This window comes from Eptatretus burgeri, chromosome 7, assembly GCF_056783735.1.
Source record: "Eptatretus burgeri isolate ZD-2024b chromosome 7, Ebu_testis_v1, whole genome shotgun sequence".
Lineage (NCBI taxonomy): Eukaryota > Metazoa > Chordata > Myxini > Myxiniformes > Myxinidae > Eptatretus > Eptatretus burgeri.
Window position 1 is genome coordinate 61,500,732 of NC_140967.1, and position 21,543 is coordinate 61,522,274.

Sequence of the window (21,543 nt, forward strand, 5' to 3'; positions counted from 1 at the left end):
TCGGCCCCAGGCCTACCTCATTCTTGAGGGTATTTCTTTTCCTTGGTTTTGGGTATGTGTTGTCGGCGCCGTCTGTGAAGTAGAATTGTATAAGTGTTGCCGTGTGCTCGGTAGTCGGTATTAGCTCTGCACTGTGTTTTCACTTTTATGTTTGCTTTTTGTGTAAATGGAATTGTGTTTTCTTTTTTTTGTGTGCATTTGGTGGAATTGTATTTGTGTGCTTTCCGTTTGCCGAGAATAAATGTGCTTTATTGTTGAACTGTTTCCCGCTTCGCTTCGTCTTTTTCCCCATTGAACCCCCATCTTGCTTCACGTAAAGGGTTGGTAGTGGGCTGAATACGCCCGATAATTAATCGAACCGTCGAGGTCGACGATAACACCGCTCGGTTATTCTGATAGTACGGAACGGGTCGCTTAAGTGGCCCGTGTCCGAAGTCGACCTGCGGCGAGGTGCGATCGCCCGGTCTACCCTCCGCGTGGGTACTTAGGTAGTTCGAATTTGGCGAGCAACCCTATCCCACGCGGGGGCTGATTGGCTCGATCGCGGTGAGACCGAAAGGTCCACCCGTGACTGGTTCCCGGCGTTAGTCCGAGAGGGTCACGACTGGATTGTCCGTCCGGTGGGCGACGTGCCGCGATTCGAGTTGCGTGGCCGTTCGCACGCCGGCGGGCGCGAAATCCGCAACAATATATATATATATATATATATATATATATATATATATATATATATATATATATATATATATATATATATATATATATATAATCATATTTTGATGTGATAACCATTGCAAACTGGCAGCTTATTGGTAGTTATCATCTCTGGAATGTACCCACCCTCCGCATAATGAAAGCAAAAAGGCAAACTCAAACATTCACTAAGGATGCAATTGCTGTTTCCACATGGGGCTAGAATGAACTGCAAACCACAAATACATGTCTGAAATGCTTTATTTATACCATCCAAATAATCCTGTCATTCCTGAAGGCAGAATTTGTTTTATGGCAAAAAGGGGCGAACAATAGGGCCTATCAAAATGTTGCCGATTAGTGATTTTCAGTTAATTTTAATTTATAATATTGTCATACAAGTTCCCTGGGTAGTGCTACTGAACTGCAATAGCCTACAACATGCACATGTTGTATGAGGAAAACATTTATGACCATTTTACAAGTTTTACCACAGTTAAAGGAATTGCCCTTCCCCTACCCTAGTTCCAACAAGCGTCCAAAATGTGACATTTACGGATAACCCAAATTTCACCACGCTACTGTGGCATGTTTATGTACTATGTTTTACTCATGCATATTTGTAGCCATGAATGTCCTTGTGATTGTGCCAAAACATTCACACCATGGATCAGTAGTCTAGTCTTCATCACTGTTATCAGCATCAGAGTCCTTGAGGTCTACAACCTCTTCCTCGACATCAGCGGGCTGGTTGCTGCAGGTTCGCAACTTGCACATGTCAGTGCACTTCAGGCTATTGGCAAGGCACGTGCAGTCTGGGAGTTGCAAAACTGCATCCGGTGCTGGAGAACCCGATGGCCAGCTTCCAGTCATCATCAGTGGTCCATCCACAACCCTTGGACCTTGGAACATAGGGTTGGCATTGCAGACAGTGCCTCCAAATAGCAGCCTGGTAGTTTGCATGGAGGACGTGCATGAAGAGGCAGTTTTCACATGGTGGAAGCTGACTGGACTCTATCTCTCCCCGTCTGGCACAGAAGAGTTGATGTCGGAGTTCATTGACTTTCATGGTGTTGGTAGACGGCACGTACATGTGGCAGGTGACCTCTTGCAGCTTCTGAAAGAGCTCGGTGGATACTTCCCATGAATGACCGAGCTGACTGAAAGCCTCTTGGAAGGTCTTATCAGACTTCATTTGCTTCAAGGCGTCCATATTTCCCCGGCCTGCAAAGGCACTGACTGTATCACAAGCGGAGAACACGTGTAGTCCAACCAGGGCATCACAGACACTGTTTCCCATTGATCGAGCAAGTTTGTCAATGTCTAGGAACCATGTGCGGGTTTGCGTACCACACTTCTGACACACGGGGCATGGGATGTCCTTATTGAAGGCAAGACACAGCACGAGGACATCTGTATCTTCGGCAGTGATCACCACAGCCTTGTACCCAGCCTCTGCTACATGCAGAGCATGCAGAAGCATTCGGGTGTCTGCTTCCTCCTTCAGCTCTGCCACTTCCTCCCAGTGGTCCTTGGTTATTTTTTTTTTGTTTTTTTTTCTTATTTCCCCCCAAAACGTCAATATCTCAGAATGGTAAAATGGTAAAAATGCAAAATACATACACTAAGCTGCTCTTCTGGAACGGTTATCACATATTGAAATAATCATACAGTCCCGACCAATAACTTAGTAGCCCTAAAGTTTGGTTTCCTCAGATGGTACCGATATATGCCTGGGTCCATGGACTAATAGGTAATGTAGCTCTACCTATTGGATAAATCGGCAGCATGTTCCTTGCCTGATGTGTGTTCCATTAGTATGCGGCTTGTTATCACTTTCCAAGCGGCTTACAAAGCACTCAAGCAAGCACTCCAATGGAACGGAGTGCTTGGCACTGCTTAACAACATGGCGACCTCCATGTAAACAACACTATCATGGTACTCAAACAAATGCTGTCCGGGCCATCGTTTTCAGTTTTACTGGATCCTCTTGTGACACTTCCCCAAATAAATGTAATGCGTTAGCATTGGCTACAGAGTACGACGAAGAGGGAAAGAAAGATAAATAAATTAAATGTTTTTCACATATATAATACATTACTTTCACAAATTTCCATTGAAATACTCGGGTATTTCCGTCAATCGTCGCCATTTCCGTCGAGGTTACGCACTGCATCGACCGGACGGCCGTCATTGGCTGATTGCCGGACCCACCGGAGACATGGTAGATGACGCCGGGGACATTTCAAACTCGGTGCAATTGTATACAGCGCACACGCTGTAATACATTGGGAGTCAGAAGGAGGAGCCCCCCTGCCAAGCTTATTTATGGACCCTACCGCTGTGGATTTTAGGGAGAGTGTGGAGGGGTTTTGCATGTTTGTAGATCTTGAAGAATTAGGCAGAAAAGTAAAGTAAAAATTAAAGTATGAAATTCACATTTCAATATTACAAGTTTACGTAACAGGAGTATGCCTCTGAACATTTCATTGGTTGTCGTATGGTTTCGAATCAGATTACAGTGGCCATTTTTGGGAACATAACAAAGCACCTCTCATAAGCACCTCAAACATAAAGCAGCACCAACGCTCTGCACAGAGTATGGTCCCAATCTCCTCCTCCTCCTCCTCCACTTGTAATCACTTGCTCCACTTTCCAAACAGCATGTGAGGCGGTTGATACTGTTACGAATTCGCGCCCGCCGGCGTGTGATCGGCCGCGTAACTCCAATCGCAACCGCGTCGCCCACAGGACGGACAATTCAGTCGTGACCCTCCTGGAACTACCGCCAGGAACCAGTCACGGGTGGGGGTTTAACCTCACCACAGCCCAGTCCGCATTCTTCCCGCGCGAAATAGGGTGAATCGCCGAATATCGATATACCTAAGTACCCGCGCGGGTAACCTACCGAGGGGCTGCACCGCGCCGCATGTTGGCCTGGGACACGAACCGCTTGATAACCGAGCGGGGTTATCGCCGACCTCGACGGAACCGATTCTCTTTACCGGGCGTTCAAAACCCACTACTCATTCAATGATGCAAGATGGCTTTTCAAAAGGGAAATAGGACACGACGGACGGGGTACATTGCACACAAGGACATTTATTCACTATACAGCACAACACAAGCAAGGGCAGTCATGCAATATACAAGTAACAAATAGAATGCAAAAGCAATACGACCGACTATAATTATTTACAAGCACAGTCACTTATACAGTGATTACTTAACAGGACACAGCGCCATAGCATGCATACAAAAACAAAAGGAAAGACCTCCCCATAGGCAGGGAGGTAGACGGGGTCCGGGGACCTTTATAACGTAGGCCTTGGCTGACCGAATGGGCCCACGAGACCGTGCAGGTTACCTGCCCCCCCCCCTTAGTGGTCGTTGAGTCGTGACGTCCCGCTCCCCCGACAGCTCGCATAGATGCGCCTGGTTTCCGGGCCTCCCGCGTGGCCGGCGAACTCTCTCCGGCACTCCTCGTCCAGACGCGCAGGTCCACACCACACAGCCGGCAGAGCTGCACCTTCCGTCCGCGTCCCCGATGCACGGGCCCTCCACCGGACCCCGACCACAGGAACAGCTGAACCACCCTAGGAGTGCTGAACCACAAAAAGCACGAGCACCGGACCACCAAAGGCAGGCGAGTGTACCACGAGCCGGAAGAAGCAGCAGGGCATGGACCACCGGGAGACAGGAGAAGAGAGTCATGAACCACAGGGAGATCTCTCAGAGAGCCCCGAGCACGGTCCGCCCTTTATAGCATGGGGCTCCGCACTTCGCTCCACCCCATTTTCGGCTCCACCTCCCTTCGAGGAATTTTGAGAAGCCTCCCGAAAAGGGGCGTGCCCTCTCACCCCCTCCCCGCGCGCCATGCGGGGGACGGGGAAGTCGGTTTTGGCTCAGGTCCAAGGAATTATTCCCCCAAAAAGAGGCCCCCACCTTTTCTCACCTTTGACCCCCGGCTCGGATCGCACTTCCCCCACACCAAGCGCGGGGAAAATAGGCGGGAAAATCAGGTGGGAGAAGGCGCACGCCATCGGAGATCCTTCTTGCTTCCCTCCTCGCGTTCTCGGACAGTTTCCGACGCGGAAAGGGGGTTGTAGCGTGGTCCGTGGAGGATGGCGTTCGCAAGCGGGCGTAGTGGCGAAGATGGTGGTGGTTGTTGTAATGGTGATTGTAGCGTGGTTGGCGTTGTGACGTAGTTGGTGGTGGCGGTTGTTGGCGTGGAGGTTTGTTGCAATGGTGATGCAAAATAACGATAGATAAAGAAAAACACTATCTCAAAGGGTCACAGCCCGGTGAACACGAATAAATCCCTTTAAACAACGGTGGGCAAATCTAACTGAACACAGACTTACCGGGATAACTGATCTAAGGAACCTATATGGTGTTCTGCGAATTTCCATAGCCGTAACAATACAGAACAATAGCAAGCAATAGCAAGCTTGTTCGGAAAGCAATAGCAAGCTGCTTGCAAATGGAATACACCATAGGTGAGGTAATCAAGAGGAGGTGGAACACCCCAAATTAAAAAATAAAATAAAATTTAAATCTCCTTCCAATCCATGAGAATCGGAATGGAGGGGGAGGCCTAATTCACAGCAACAACATGAACGGATTGTAAGAAAATGAACATCGATTCCAAACATTTACATCAAAAACGAAATATATTTCATTTTAACCAACAGAGGACGACATAGTGTTGAATGGAGTACACACTACACAGGAAGCAACTGCAGAATGAAGTGGCGACGTTTGGAACTCATCCACCCATTATTTTATTATCATGAGCTTTCTTATGGTCTAACAATAACAATACAATCCAATACAAGTTCTGTGTCGTAAGCCTAGTGTTGGCTAAGTGGTTAGGGTGGCGGCTTGGGATTCTAGGGTCCTGAGTTCAAGCCCCGTCGGCCGCTGAATTAATACACCAGGGGGTTGACTCAGCCTGTCATTCTTCCGAGGTCGGCGAAATGAGTACCAGTTCCAGTGTGTGTACTGGTAGAGGGGCACTGCATCAGCGACACAGTCGTGCTTCAAGAAATGATAGCTACCCCGGCAGCGAAGCTGCCATACGACCACCACCACAGTGTCGTGCAAGGAACTTCAAAACAGGAGGCCATTAGGCCCATCAACGCCTGAGCTCTTATTACCAACCTACGGTTGTTTGTCCGTTCACGATGTTCACCTTTTTAAATGCCGAGCATCAAGCAAGGAAGCAGCAAATACGTTTTGAAAGTCTTTGGAATGACTCGACCGGGATTTGAACCACTGACCTTCCAGACTCAAACCGGAAGCTCCAAGCACGACACCACAGAGTCTGGTGTAGAACTGGAAGATCCGTAACCATGGCATCAATTTGTAGATATTGTTGCATGCACGGGGAGTAGTGGGATCAGTTTGTCCCCCCACCACCCACTCACTTTTTCACCCTCTCCTCATGTAAATGCTCGTGTGGATTACGTGCTCGTATCGGAGTAAAATGCCATGTCTGCATCGGTACTTTGTGGATATCCGTGGAGATCAAGGGATATTTATTTAGTGACACAAGTGCTATGGATCTTGTATAGTATTCCCTTCAAAGCCCTTTCCCACCCACATTCCTCCCACTCCCTCCACCCTCCCACACACATTCCTCCCACCCCCTCCACCATCCCAACCCACATTCCTCCCACCCCCCATTCCTCCTCTCCTCTCCTCCCACCCCACATTCCTCCCACCCTCTCACAATCCTCCCACCCCCTCCACCCTCCCACCCACATTCCTCCCACCCCTCCACCCTCCCACCCCTCCACCCCCCCACCCCACATTCCTCCCACCCCTCCACATTTCTCCTACCCCTCCACATTTCTCCCACCCCTCCACATTTCTCCCACCCCTCCACATTTCTCCCACCCCTCCACATTCCTCCCACCCCTCCATCCTCCCACCCCCATTCCTCCTCTCCTCCCACCCCACATTCCTCCTCTCCTCCCACCCCACATTCCTCCCACCCCCATTCCTCCCACCCCCATTCCTCCTCTCCTCTCCTCCCACCCCCATTCCTCCCACCCCCATTCCTCCTCTCCTCTCACTCCCCATTCCTCCCACCCCCCATTCCTCCTCTCCTCTCACCCCCATTCCTCCCACCCCCATTCCTCCCACCCCCATTCCTCCTCTCCTCTCCTCCCACCCCACATTCCTCCCACCCCCATTCCTCCTCTCCTCTCCTCCCACCCCACATTCCTCCCACCCCCATTCCCCCTCTCCTCTCCTCCCACCCCACATTCCTCCCACCCCCATTCCCCCTCTCCTCTCCTCCCACCCCACATTCCTCCCACCCCCATTCCCCTCTCTCCTCCTCCCACCCCACATTCCTCCCACCCCCATTCCCCTCTCTCCTCTCCTCCCATCCCACATTCCTCCCACCCCCATTCCCCTCTCCTCTCCTCCCACCCCACATTCCTCCAACCCCCCTCTCCTCCCACCCCACATTCCTCCAACCCCCTCTCCTCCCACCCCACATTCCTCCAACCCCCTCTCCTCCCACACCACATTCCTCCAACCCCCTCTCCTCCCACCCCACATTCCTCCAACCCCCTCTCCTCCCACCCCACATTCCTCCAACCCCCTCTCCTCCCAACCCACATTCCTCCAACCCCCATTCCTCCAACCCCCTCTCCTCCCACCCCACACCTCCCTCTCTCTCCTCCCACCCCACATTCCTCCAATCCCCCTCTCCTCTCCTCCCACCCCACATTCCTCCAATCCCCCTCTCCTCTCCTCCCACCCCACATTCCTCCAACCCCCTCTCCTCTCCTCCCACCCCACATTCCTCCAACCCCCTCTCCTCCCACCCCACATTCCTCCAACCCCCTCTCCTCCCACCCCACATTCCTCCAACCCCCCTCTCCTCCCACCCCACATTCCTCCAACCCCCTCTCCTCCCACCCCACATTCCTCCAACCCCCTCTCCTCCCACCCCACATTCCTCCAACCCCCTCTCCTCCCACCCCACATTCCTCCAACCCCCTCTCCTCCCACCCCACATTCCTCCAACCCCCTCTCCTCCCACCCCACATTCCTCCAACCCCCCTCTCCTCCCACCCCACATTCCTCCAACCCCCTCTCCTCCCACCCCACATTCCTCCAACCCCCTCTCCTCCCACCCCACATTCCTCCAACCCCCTCTCCTCCCACCCCACATTCCTCCAACCCCTCTCCTCCCACCCCACATTCCTCCAACCCCCCTCTCCTCCCACCCCACATTCCTCCAACCCCCTCTCCTCCCACCCCACATTCCTCCAACCCCCTCTCCTCCCACCCCACATTCCTCCAACCCCCTCTCCTCCCACCCCACATTCCTCCAACCCCCCTCTCCTCCCACCCCACATTCCTCCAACCCCCTCTCCTCCCACCCCACATTCCTCCAACCCCCCTCTCCTCCCACCCCACATTCCTCCAACCCCCTCTCCTCCCACCCCACATTCCTCCAACCCCTCTCTCCTCCCACCCCACATTCCTCCAACCCCTCTCCTCCCACCCCACATTCCTCCAACCCCCTCTCCTCCCACCCCACATTCCTCCAACCCCCTCTCCTCCCACCCCACATTCCTCCAACCCCCCTCTCCTCCCACCCCACATTCCTCCAACCCCCTCTCCTCCCACCCCACATTCCTCCAACCCCCTCTCCTCCCACCCCACATTCCTCCAACCCCTCTCCTCCCACCCCACATTCCTCCAACCCCCTCTCTTCCCACCCCACATTCCTCCCACCCCCCCTCCCAACCCACATTCCTCCCACCCCCCCTCCCAACCCACATTCCTCCCAACCCACATTCCTCCCACCCCCCCTCCCAACCCACATTCCTCCCACCCCTTCCTCCCAACCCACATTCCTCCCACCCCACATTCCTCCAACCCCCTCTCCTCCCACCCCACATTCCTCCAACCCCCTCTCCTCCCACCCCACATTCCTCCAACCCCCTCTCCTCCCACCCCACATTCCTCCCACCCCCTCTCCTCCCAACCCACATTCCTCCAACCCCCTCTCCTCCCAACCCACATTCCTCCACCCCCTCCTCCCAACCCACATTCCTCCCACCCCCTCTCCTCCCAACCCACATTCCTCCAACCCCCATTCCTCCAACCCCCTCTCCTCCCACCCCACATTCCTCCAACCCCCTCTCCTCCCACCCCTCTCCTCCCACCCCCTCTCCTCCCACCCCCTCTCCTCCCACCCCACATTCCTCCAACCCCCTCTCCTCCCACCCCACATTCCTCCAACCCCCTCCCACCCCCAACCCACATTCCTCCCAACCCCCTCCCACCCCCCAACCCACATTCCTCCAACCCCCTCCCAACCCACATTCCTCCAACCCCCCTCCCACCCCCCCAACCCACATTCCTCCCAACCCACATTCCTCCCACCCCACATTCCTCCCAACCCCTCCCAACCCACATTCTTCCCACAACAAAAAGTTCGAGGGTTTTCTGAGCTATCCCATAATGCCGTGCGCGCCGCCACGTCGGATGTACATCAGTCGATGTACAATCCAGCAGGTTTTCTCGTTATTCTGACTGACTGCAATCAAAGGTGACGTTAATTATTTGGGATCGTTTACCTATTGTCGTTTTGATTTAAAGAATAATAAGATTTAAAAAAAAACAAACTTTCCAATCGATTTTTTTTTTGTATTATCTCGTGAAGACAACTTTCCCCAATGGAAGTTAATCATTGATCTATAAAATACACAGGAAATGATTCCGAATTAAATAAAGATTATCGGACGTGGTTTTTCATGGGTTGATACCAAATGACGTCACGGAGACGCGTCAAGAAAGGTTCTTCACAAACGACAAAGCGAACCCGAGTGGCCATATTGGGCGGATTTTATTTATTTATCAGTAGCAGAGTAAAACATCGTTGATTTTTTATATATAATGTATGTATTCGTAAAATCTATGTTCGAACAATACCAATTACCACAAGTCACACAGAGCACGAACCTAACATGGAGAAAACGAAATCCTTCGCTGTGTGTATCTCCATGGCCCGTTGGTCGTCATATTCCCTGTGATCGTGCTTCACAAACTCTTGGATCAGTTGTTCCACGTCGTCCAGTTTAGCGGCCGACCTGAAGTCGACGGCGGCGGTGCAACGAGCTCCGTTCGCCATGGCCGGCGCACCCTCCGTCGGCGATATTCGTGCCCTCTCTCATAAAGCGTGCAGCACGTGCGAGCGCGGCAACACAACATTCCTCCCAGGCACGTCACGCTTGCGCCGCATCGGGCTGCCCAAGAGTGGGCGAGTACAGGCAGGCCGCCACTGCACATGCACACACGCGCCGCAAGCTGAATGGCGTCTCCAGAGGTCCAGTGGCTGGATTCTCATCTCATGCTCGCCATTGGTTAATACGAAACACGTGTTAATGACGTAATTGTGTTTTTTTATTTTATGAAGAGCCTTATGAGTGTTTTGTTGTGTGAGTGTAAATGAGCCTTATGAGTGTTTGGTTGGGTGAGTGTGAGTGTAAATGAGCCTTATGAGTGTTTGGTTGGGTGAGTGTGAGTGTAAATGAGCCTTATGAGTGTTTGGTTGGGTGAGTGTGAGTGTAAATGAGCCTTATGAGTGTTTGGTTGGGTCAGTGTGAGTGTAAATGAGCCTTATGAGTGTTTGGTTGGGTCAGTGTGTGTAAATGAGCCGTATGAGTGTTTTGTTGTGTGAGTGTAAATGAGCCTTATGAGTGTTTGGTTGGGTCAGTGTGTGTAAATGAGCCGTATGAGTGTTTTGTTGTGTGAGTGTAAATGAGCCGTATGAGTGTTTTGTTGTGTGAGTGTAAATGAGCCTTATGAGTGTTTTGTTGTGTGAGTGTAAATGAGCCTTATGAGTGTTTGGTTGGGTGAGTGTGAGTGTAAATGAGCCTTATGAGTGTTTGGTTGGGTGAGTGTGAGTGTAAATGAGCCTTATGAGTGTTTGGTTGGGTGAGTGTGAGTGTAAATGAGCCTTATGAGTGTTTGGTTGGGTCAGTGTGAGTGTAAATGAGCCTTATGAGTGTTTGGTTGGGTCAGTGTGTGTAAATGAGCCGTATGAGTGTTTTGTTGTGTGAGTGTGAGTGTAAATGAGCCTTATGAGTGTTTGGTTGGGTGAGTGTTTACTTGGGTGAATGTGTGTGTAAATGAGCCTTATGAGTGTTTGGTTGGGTGAGTGTGAGTGTAAATGAGCCTTATGAGTGTTTTGTTGAGTGAGTGTAAATGAGCCTTATGAGTGTTTGGTTGGGTGAGTGTGAGTGTAAATGAGCCTTATGAGTGTTTGGTTGGGTGAGTGTGAGTGTAAATGAGCCTTATGAGTGTTTGGTTGGGTGAGTGTGAGTGTAAATGAGCCTTATGAGTGTTTGGTTGGGTCAGTGTGTGTAAATGAGCCGTATGAGTGTTTTGTTGTGTGAGTGTGAGTGTAAATGAGCCTTATGAGTGTTTGGTTGGGTGAGTGTTTACTTGGGTGAATGTGTGTGTAAATGAGCCTTATGAGTGTTTGGTTGGGTGAGTGAGTGTGAGTGTAAATGAGCCTTATGAGTGTTTGGTTGGGTGAGTGTGAGTGTAAATGAGCCTTATGAGTGTTTTGTTGGGTGAGTGTGAGTGTAAATGAGCCTTATGAGTGTTTGGTTGGGTGAGTGTGAGTGTGAGTGTAAATGAGCCTAATGAGTGTTTTGTTGTGTGAGTGTGTGTGTAAATGAGCCTTATGAGTGTTTGGTTGGGTGAGTGTGAGTGTAAATGAGCCTTATGAGTGTTTGGTTGGGTGAGTGTGAGTGTAAATGAGCCTTATGAGTGTTTGGTTGGGTGAGTGTGAGTGTAAATGAGCCTTATGAGTGTTTGGTTGGGTCAGTGTGTGTAAATGAGCCGTATGAGTGTTTTGTTGTGTGAGTGTGAGTGTAAATGAGCCTTATGAGTGTTTGGTTGGGTGAGTGTTTACTTGGGTGAATGTGTGTGTAAATGAGCCTTATGAGTGTTTGGTTGGGTGAGTGAGTGTGAGTGTAAATGAGCCTTATGAGTGTTTGGTTGGGTGAGTGTGAGTGTAAATGAGCCTTATGAGTGTTTTGTTGGGTGAGTGTGAGTGTAAATGAGCCTTATGAGTGTTTGGTTGGGTGAGTGTGAGTGTGAGTGTGAGTGTAAATGAGCCTAATGAGTGTTTTGTTGTGTGAGTATGTGTGTAAATGAGCCTTATGAGTGTTTGGTTGGGTGAGTGTGAGTGTAAATGAGCCTTATGAGTGTTTTGTTGGGTGAGTGTGAGTGTAAATGAGCCTTATGAGTGTTTGGTTGTGTGAGAGTGAGTGTAAATGAGCCTTATGAGTGTTTTCTTGGGTGAGTATGTGTGTAAATGAGCCTTATGAGTGTTTTGTTGGGTGAGTGTGTGTGTGTAATTGAGCCTTATGAGTGTTTGGTTGGTTGGGTGAGTGTGAGTGTAAATGAGCCTTATGAGTGTTTGGTTGGGTGAGTGTGAGTATAAATGAGCCTTATGAGTGTTTGGTTGGGTGAGTGTGAGTGTAAATGAGCCTTATGAGTGTTTGGTTGGGTGAGTGTGAGTGTAAATGAGCCTTATGAGTGTTTTGTTGTGTGAGTGTGAGTGTAAATGAGCCTTATGAGTGTTTGGTTGGGTGAGTGTGAGTGTAAATGAGCCTTATGAGTGTTTGGTTGGGTTAGTGTGAGTGTAAATGAGCCTTATGAGTGTTTACTTGGGTGAATGTGTGTAAATGAGCCTTATGAGTGTTTGGTTGGGTGAGTGTGAGTGTAAATGAGCCTTATGAGTGTTTGGTTGGGTTAGTGTGAGTGTCAATGAGCCTTATGAGTGTTGTGTTGGGTGAGTATGTGTGTAAATGAGCCTTATGAGTGTTTGGTTGTGTGAGAGTGAGTGTAAATGAGCCTTATGAGTGTTTTCTTGGGTGAGTATGTGTGTAAATGAGCCTTATGAGTGTTTTGTTGTGTGAGTGTGTGTAAATGAGCCTAATGAGTGTTTTGTTGGGTGAGTGAGTGTAAATAAGCCTTATGAGTGTTTTGTTGTGTGAGAGTGTGTGTAAATGAGCCTTATGAGTGTTTTGTTGGGTGAGTGAGTGTAAATAAGCCTTATGAGTGTTTTGTTGTGTGAGAGTGTGTGTAAATGAGCCTTATGAGTGTTTGGTTGTGTGAGTGTGAGTGTAAATGAGCCTTCTGAGTGTTTTGTTGTGTGAGAGTGTGTGTAAAGGAGCCTTATGAGTGTTTTGTTGGGTGAGTGTGTGTAAATGAGCTTTATGAGTGTTTTGTTCAGTGAGTGTGTGTGTAAATGAGCCTTATGAGTGTTTTTTTGTGTGAGAGTGTGTGTGTAAATGAGCCTTATGAGTGTTTTGTTCTGTGAGTGTGTGTGTAAATGAGCCTTATGAGTGTTTTGTTGGGTGAGTGTGCGTGTAAATGAGCCTTATGAGTGTTTTGTTGGGTGAGTGTGTGTGTAAATGAGCTTTATGAGTGTTTTGTTGGGTGAGTGTGTGTAAATGAACCTTACGGGTGTTTTGTTGGGTGAGTGTGTGTGTAAATGAGCCTTACGAGTGTTTTGTTGGGTGAGTGTGAGTGTAAATGAGCCTTATGAGTGTTTTGTTGGGTGAGTGTGTGTGTAAATGAGCTTTATGAGTGTTTTGTTGGGTGAGTGTGAGTGTAAATGAGCTTTATGAGTGTTTTGTTCAGTGAGTGTGTGTGTAAATGAGCCTTATGAGTGTTTTTTTGTGTGAGAGTGTGTGTGTAAATGAGCCTTATGAGTGTTTTGTTCTGTGAGTGTGTGTGTAAATGAGCCTTATGAGTGTTTTGTTGGGTGAGTGTGTGTGTAAATGAGCCTTGAGTGTTTTGTTGGGTGAGTGTGTGTGTAAATGAGCTTTATGAGTGTTTTGTTGGGTGAGTGTGTGTAAATGAACCTTACGGGTGTTTTGTTGGGTGAGTGTGTGTGTAAATGAGCCTTACGAGTGTTTTGTTGGGTGAGTGTGAGTGTAAATGAGCCTTAGGAGTGTTTTGTTGGGTGAGTGTGTGTAAATGAGCCTTACGAGTGTTTTGTTGGGTGAGTGTGTGTAAATGAGCCTTACGAGTGTTTTGTTGGGTGAGTGTGTGTAAATGAGCCTTTCGAGTGTTTTGTTGGGTGAGTGTGTGTAAATGAGCCTTATGAGTGTTTTGTTGGGTGGGTGTGTGTGTAAATGAGCCTTTTGAGTGTTTTGTTGGGTGAGTGTGTGTAAATGAGCCTTATGAGTGTTTTGTTGGGTGAGTGTGTGTTAATGAGCCTTATGCGTGTTTTGTTGGGTGAGTGTGTATAAATGAGCCTTATGAGTGTTTTGTGTTTATCCTTTTTGGCAGTTCGAAGGCCTTCACCACTCGCATTTGAGCCCCTTTCGGGCGCTGCGAAGGCAATGGGGGTGAAAATGATGCGGTGATAGTTTTATTATTTGACCTTGATTTTAGGTTTTTTGCCTTTGATTCCTTATCTTGGATTTCTTATCTTTGATTTCTTGTCTTTGATTTCTTGTCTTTGATTCCTATTCTTCGATTTCTTGTCTTTGATTCCTTATCTTTGATTTCTTGTCTTTGATTTCTTGTCTTTGATTCCTATTCTTTGATTTCTTGTCTTTGATTCCTTATCTTTGATTTCTTGTCTTTGATTTCTTGTCTTTGATTTCTTGTCTTTGATTCCTTATTCATTGATTCCTTATCTTCGATTTCTTATCTTTGATTCCTATTCTTTGATTTCTTGTCTTTGATTCCTTATTTATTGATTCCTTATCTTCGATTTCTTATCTTTGATTCCTTATCTTTGATTTCTTGGCTTTGATTTCTTGTCTTTGATTCCTTATTCATTGATTCCTTATCTTCGATTTCTTATCTTTGATTCCTATTCTTTGATTTCTTGTCTTCGATTTCTTGTCTTTGATTCCTATTCTTTGATTTCTTGTCTTTGATTCCTTATCTTTGATTCCTTATCTTGGATTTCTTGTCTTTGATTCCTTATCTTCGATTTCTTATCTCTGATTGCTATTCTTTCATTTCTTGTCTTTGATTCCTTATTCATTTATTCCTTTTCTTGGATTTCTTTTCTTTGATTTCTTCTTATTCTTTGATTTCTTCTTGTTCTTTGATTTCTTATCTTTGATTTCTTATTATTCTTTGATTTCTTATTATTCTTTGATTTCTTGTCTTTGATTTCTTCTTATTCTTTGATTTATTCCTTTTCATTGATTTATTCCTTTTCATTGATTTATTCCTTTTCATTGATTTCTTGTCTTTGATTTCTTATTCTTTGATTTCTTCTTATTCTTTGATTTCTTCTTTCTCTCTGTTTTCTTATTCTTTGATTTCTTCTTATTCTTTGATTTCTTGTCTTTGATTCCTTTTCTTTGATTCCTTGTCTTTGATTTCTTTTTCTTGATTCCTTCTTATTTTTTGATTTCTTCTTATTCTTTGATTTATTCCTTTTCTTTGATTTCTTGTCTTTGATTCCTTGTTCTTGATTCCTTCTTATTCTTTGATTTATTCCTTTTATTTGATTTCTTGTCTCTGATTCCTTGTCTTTGATTTCTTCTTATTCTTTGATTTATTCCTTTTCATTGATTTCTTGTCTTTGAATTCTTATTCTTTGATTTCTTCTTACTCTCTGTTTTCTTCTTAATCTTTGATTCCTTATCTTTGATTTCTTGTCTTTGATTTCTTGTCTTTAATTCCTTGTCTTTGATTACTTCTTATTCTTTGATTTATTCCTTTTCTTTGATTTCTTGTCTTTGATTCCTTATTCTTTGATTTCTTCTCCTTCTTTGATTTCATCTTATTCTTTGATCCCTTCTTCTTCCTTGATTTCTCCTTGGTCTTTGACTTTATGTTCTTTGATTATTTTTTTTCTTTCCTTGATCCCTTCTTCTTGTTCTTTTTTTACCTCTGCCACCGAAGGTGAAGGAGGTTATGTTTTCACCCCTTTCTGTCTGTTTGTCACTCCTCTTACTCTCCTTCTCATAATCATACAACTTTGTGGCTCAGCCGGACAGGAATGGCTAGTGTCTTGCCCAGCACGCTGCAAATTCACCAGCATGAACACGAGAATCGCGCAGCCATTTTGTCATGCTGAGAGGAGAGCAAAAACGACATCCTCTTTCTCAGCCACGTTCCTCCACCAACCGTGTCCTCCTAACTACTGTGTCCTCTCCGTTCTATACTAGTGAAAGTAACCGTATCAATGCCAAACACTCTAAAACCTCTACATCAAACTTTTTACAAACCACAACAAAATTATTAGCAGCCTTATCTTATGGAACTATTACGTAGCTGACATGAAGATTCCGAATGTGTTTACGAACACTTGGCTTGTTCCACCCTGGTTTCGACTGACCCAGTGAAAGCAAGCCCCGACTACTAAAAAAATTTCATCCTATTATCCAGGACTTCTACAACTCTGTTAAACCATGCATTAAAACTGTGTACAGATAACTTGAGCTTGGTGCACATTCCATTAACAAAATTAGAGACAGAATCCACAATTGAAGACCTAATGCAGCTCCAAGGTTGAGTTACTGGTTCTCTGTATTTATCTCCCATTTTCATCAGATCCCTAATTTCACTAATACTAATTCTATTCAAATCCCAAGTAACTACGTGTCCACAAGGACTATATAAAAAGGGGAAGATTAGCATGCACAGTCAGTTCATAAAATGTCCTTTACTACATCTAGCCTAAGAGTTTTAAGAAATTTACCATAATTGAATCAAGGATTGTCCTATGGTCTCAGTGAAAGTGAAATAAACCTTCAATGGGGTTCGCTCCCAAACTTTATCTGGTAATAAACTCTCTACACCTGCATCCCTAAGAATAGAATGAAGCCGAAGCCTATCTACCTGCTTGCTGGAAAAAAAAATCACAAACTAAGAACTCGCGGATCCTATCAACTTTGGGAGTAGACTTCATCAGAACCCGGCGACAAAAATCTTCATCAAAAACGAGCACACGTCAAATGAATCTGCTAAACTCTGGAGAATATTAGCTCAGACTTGTTTGGAACATAACCTCAGAGGAACATAAAAATCATGAAAAAAAAATTCCTTCATAAAAACATTGAAATCTCTCAATCACATGTGAAATTTACATTTTTGGAGCTGTACGACACCCATGACCTCTGGGTCTCCTTCTGATTGCATTAGCAAAATACTCGTTATCAAAAACATTACCTTGAGAAACTGACCCAGTACCTTGTACCTTGTCATTAATCACACATAGTGTCCTGATCCAAAAATCCTCTTTGTGTCCTCGCTCAACATCACACCCCTCTTTATCATCAAAATCATTAACATCAAGCGAGTCAATAATCGGATTAGAACAATGACTCAAATCATGCCCAACATCATTGAAATGATTATATAATAATAAGTTTTCATACCAGACGATACCAGCAGACCCTATGTCCATTCAAACGTTGATCTAAATTTTACCAACATATTGCAATCCACAATGTCCACAAGAGAGAAGATAAATAGTGCATTTTGATTTTACATCCCACCAAACATTCACAATCAACAACAAAAGCCTTTTACCTGTCACATGACAAAACAAAAGTTTCACAAGGTCTAAAAACTTTACAACACAAACAACGAGAGGAATTACACTTTTTCAAAAACACCTTTACAAGTACTGACTCATTCTGACACTGTATGCTTTTTCGTTTTCCGTCAGCCTGACATGATAGTCTCAACGATCACGATTACTCTTTCCCCTATTATCCAAATCGTTGATGTAAATAATGAATAGTTATGGTCCAAGTACTGATCACTGAGGTACCCCGCTACTTACATCCTCCCAGCAAGACATCCTCCCACTCACAGCCACTCTTTACTCCCAACGACTAAGCCAGTTTGCAATTCAATTAGCTACCTCACCAGCCACTCCACAAGCCCTCACTTTGGCAGGCAATAAGCCTGCCATCCCACTTTCATCAGGAGCCAATCTCCCGGTGCGTTTCCTCAATGGGCCCACACTGGTCCTAACCTGATCTTTTCCCCTGGTATGCTTAAAGAAAGCCTTGTTATTATGTTTAAAAATTCGCCATTTTTTCACCTGCTGAAGAATGCCTCGATTTTGAACAGGCTGCAATGGTTTCTTAATGATAAAGTTTTTGTTTCACTTTCCTCACTCATATCATTGAATGCCTTATTGTCATATCTATGAATCGCTGGATACATTTCAATGCTTATAAACAGCCAGAGATGCCAGCATTCATGGCTTTATTTTATTTCCGCACATGCCATAACCTCAAAAATCTCTTCATCTCAGGCGAATTTCAAAATTTCAACTTCTTCATTTACTTCAGCAGCAGTTCTGACTGCTAAAAAAACAAAAAAGTGTTCATTTGTCCAATTCAGAAATTGCTGGGCATTTCCGGGTGCACGGGGTTTGCATGACCTATCAGCCATCGCTAATCGCTTGCCAAACCAGGCATTCCTTATCAACTGTTTCCTTGGAATGCTCGCTTAAGCCACATGACAAGCACTCTACGATATTCGCACTGTCACTGAATATATCAAGCCTGGTGTTGGCTTAGTGGATTGGGTGGTGGCTAGGGATCCTAGGGTCCTGAGTTTGAGTCCCGTTGGCCACTGATTTAACACCAGGGGGTTGACTCAGCCTGTCATCTTTCTGAGGTCGGCGAAATGAGCACCAGTACACTGGGAATAGGGGCACTGCTTCAGTGGCAGAGCTGTGCCCCTCACCAATGATGTAACCAGCAGTCAAAGAGGTTGCACATGAAGGGAGGGGACCTTGTGTGAAATGGCAACAAAATATTCAAGGAGACTGGAAGATGTGATATTTTGAATCACATCTCTGCCTCCTCTCCCTCTCCACCTCCCCTCCCTCCTCTCTCTCTCTCTCTCTGCCTCCCCTCCTTCCTCTCTCTGAGTCCCCTCACTCTCTGCATCCCCTCACTCTCTCTGCCTCCCCTCCTTCCTCTCTCTGAGTCCCCTCACTCTCTGCATCCCCTCACTCTCTCTGCCTCTCCTCCCCCTCTCTCTCTGCCTCACCTCCCTCCTCCTCCCCCTCTCTCTCCTTCTCCCCTCCCTCCTCTCTGCCTTTCCTCCCGCATCTCTCTCTGCCCCCCTCCCTCCACTCTCTCTGCCTCCCCTCCCTCCTCTCATCCTCTCTCTGTACCTCTCCTCCCTCCTCTCTCTGCCTCCCCTCCCTCCTCTCTCTCCCTCTCCTCTCTCATTCTCCCCTTCCTCTTCTCTCATTCTCCCCTTCCTCCCCTCCCTCCTCTCTCAGCCTCCCCTTCCTCCTCTCTCTTCCTCCCCTCCCTCTCCTCTCTCTGCGTCCCTCGCTCTCTCTCTTCATCTCCTCCCTCCCTGCCTCCCCTTCTCCTCTCTCTCTGCCTCCCCTTCCTCTTCTCTCTGCCTCACCTCCCTCCTCTCTCTGCTTCCCCTCCCTGCTCCTCCCCTCTCTCTGCCTCCACCTCCTCTCTGACACCCCTCCTCTCTCTGCCACACCCTCCTCCCCCACTCCCTCCCCTCATCTCTCTCTGCCACCCCTTCCTCCTCCCCTCTCTGCCTCTCCTCCCCTCTCTGCCTCCCTTCCCTGCTCCTCCCCTCTCTCTCTTCCTCCCCTCCCTCCTCTCTCTGCCTCTCCTCCCTCCTCTCTTTATGCCTCCCCTTCCTCTGTGCCTCCCCTCCCTGCTCCTCCCCTCTCTCACCCTCCTTCCTCTCTGTGTGCCTCCCCTCCCTCCTCTCTCTTTACCTCCCCTCCCTCCTCTCTCTGCCTCCACTCACTCTCTCTGCCTCTCCTCCACTCTCTCTCTCTCTGCCTCCCTTCCCTCCTCCTCCCCTCTCTCTCTTCGTCCCCTCCCTCCTCTCTCTACCTCCCCTCCCTCCTCGTCTTCTCTCTCTTCGTCCTCTCTCTCTCTCTCTCTCTCTCTCTCTCTCTCTCTCTCTCTCTCTCTCTGTTCCTCCCCTCCCTCCTCTCTCTGCCTCCCCTCCCTCCTTCTCTCCTCTCAACCTCCCCTCCCTCTCCTCTCTTTCTGCCTCTCCTCCCTCCTCCTCTCTTTCTTCCTCTCCTTTCCTCTCTTTCTTCCCATCAGTGAAGTGACAGGATGTATCTGCTCTTTATTAAATAAAGCAACATGGTTAACCTAGCAATTTGAGATAGAACTCACAAAAATTAAAATCCAAATCCTTATAAGTGCTGCCTGCCTTCAACCCGTCAATGCCAGTCATGTCTTCATCCCTCGACTTTCACAATACCCTTACAAATACACAGGATGTGCATGCAAGACAGGCTGGTGTGTTGGGTAAAACACCTCTTCCTATAATCAGAGCACAACTTCATTTTAGTTATATTGTACCCCTGAACAATCAGAGTCGAGTATAACTGGGGTCAATTACTATCGTAATTGAGTTCAGACTCCAGGTCTGCGGGAGAGTGTCACAGGTACCAAATAAAATTCGACATACACAGTCTGTCCCTTCTCACATCAAAACAGGTTTACAAGAGTCCATCATTTTTCTTCGATTTCCAAAGCCATTCATAACCATGATACTGGAGCTATATGAAAGGGGTAGGGTGGTGGGGGGGGGGGGTTAAAAATCCACATTTGATGATTTATTTTGAAAATTTCAGCAGATAAAACAGTTCGGAAAAAACATCAAGCTAATATTATACAACATATATCTACAATATCCTGTATCCACATTTAACCTGGTTAAGAGAAAACAAAACGTCACTCTGCTCACGACTGAAGGTTGTTGTATTAACACATTTGGCAGCCTCCATATTATAAAGTCTGTACATCAACTTTACAGATAAAAAATCTTTTCCTCTGAGAAAACAAAAATCGTTTTTTATTGTCTGTTGACATAATTAAGAACTAAATTGAAGTACTTCTTTTTTTTTTCATAAAGTCAGTGTCTCTTCTTTCACTGTATAAAAGTCAAGATAAATCAACACTTCCCTGCTGTTACCACACAGCAGGATGCAAGCAGCTAAGGCAGGAATATAACCTGATTCAGGTCAACACATCAGTAAACCTCAACTTCCAACAAAGCTCAGCATTGTAAGTAGCTGTTAAGAGTAAATCAAGGAAGTAGATGGAAAAACGACAAAGTATTGAGAGGCCTGAAAGGAGGCAGAAGGATTAGATCGAAATGGGTGTTTCTCCTAAAATTGTCTCAAAAGGACAAATCAACCAACGGATTTGGAAGAGGGCGATAATGGTAAATTGCTGACAGATTGACATAAATGTCAAAACGTTAAAAAAAATTGTATTTCAGAATAAGTATGCCATATTCTTTTGGGGGGGGGGCAGCAGATTGTGGGTGAATGTGAAATAAAAAGCAAGCAGGTGGAACACAGACGCGGAGATGCAACAGGTGAGAAAACAGTGCAAGTTAAAGATGACAAACACCACTTTTAAAGTAGATACGTTTGAACAACGACTTTCAAGGCACCTGCTCCAGGTTGCTGATGCAAAAAAAAATAATAAAAAAAATACTAAATAAGAGGATCACAACTGAGAACAAATACAAGTAAATGTGCGATGCATGCTTTACAGCGACGCTAAGGTAAAAAGCTCTTTTAATGCGCTCATTTTCCGATGTTAATGCTTTTAGCAATTGTTGTTGCTTACAGCACACGCTGAGCAAAATTTTGAATTTGCTCAGTAATTGAAAAACAAATGTATAGTTTATATTTGAATAATGTACACACATCAACAGTGAAGTCTAAAGACGGAGATTTGAACTGTCAGTAAACCAAACAGCAACATTACATCAAATTTCTTTGTCGGCTGTCGCTAAATGCAAGCTTTATAAAGGCTTCAACCTCAATCCCAGATGCAAGCTGC

General features: G+C 46.6%; 2 protein-coding genes across 9 annotated transcripts in view; both read right to left on the minus strand.

Annotated features, from left to right (window-relative positions):
- MB21D2 (Mab-21 domain containing 2) overlaps window positions 1-10,079 on the minus strand; it is a 51,155-nt gene extending 41,076 nt beyond the window's left edge. For both annotated transcript variants that reach the window (XM_085888741.1, XM_085888740.1), the window contains exon 1: window positions 9,689-10,079. In XM_085888741.1, coding sequence (XP_085744867.1) covers window positions 9,689-9,857 — 169 coding nt within the window. In that variant the 5' untranslated portion in view covers window positions 9,858-10,079. The remainder of the gene's footprint in view (window positions 1-9,688) is intronic.
- Window positions 10,080-20,256: 10,177 nt separating this feature from the next.
- LOC147023381 (zinc finger X-chromosomal protein-like) overlaps window positions 20,257-21,543 on the minus strand; it is an 82,575-nt gene continuing 81,288 nt past the window's right edge. For all 7 annotated transcript variants that reach the window (XM_085888736.1, XM_085888735.1, XM_085888738.1 and 4 more), the window contains one exon: window positions 20,257-21,543. This exon is cut by the window's right edge and continues 1,345 nt beyond it. The gene's annotated coding sequence lies outside the window, so the exon portion shown is untranslated.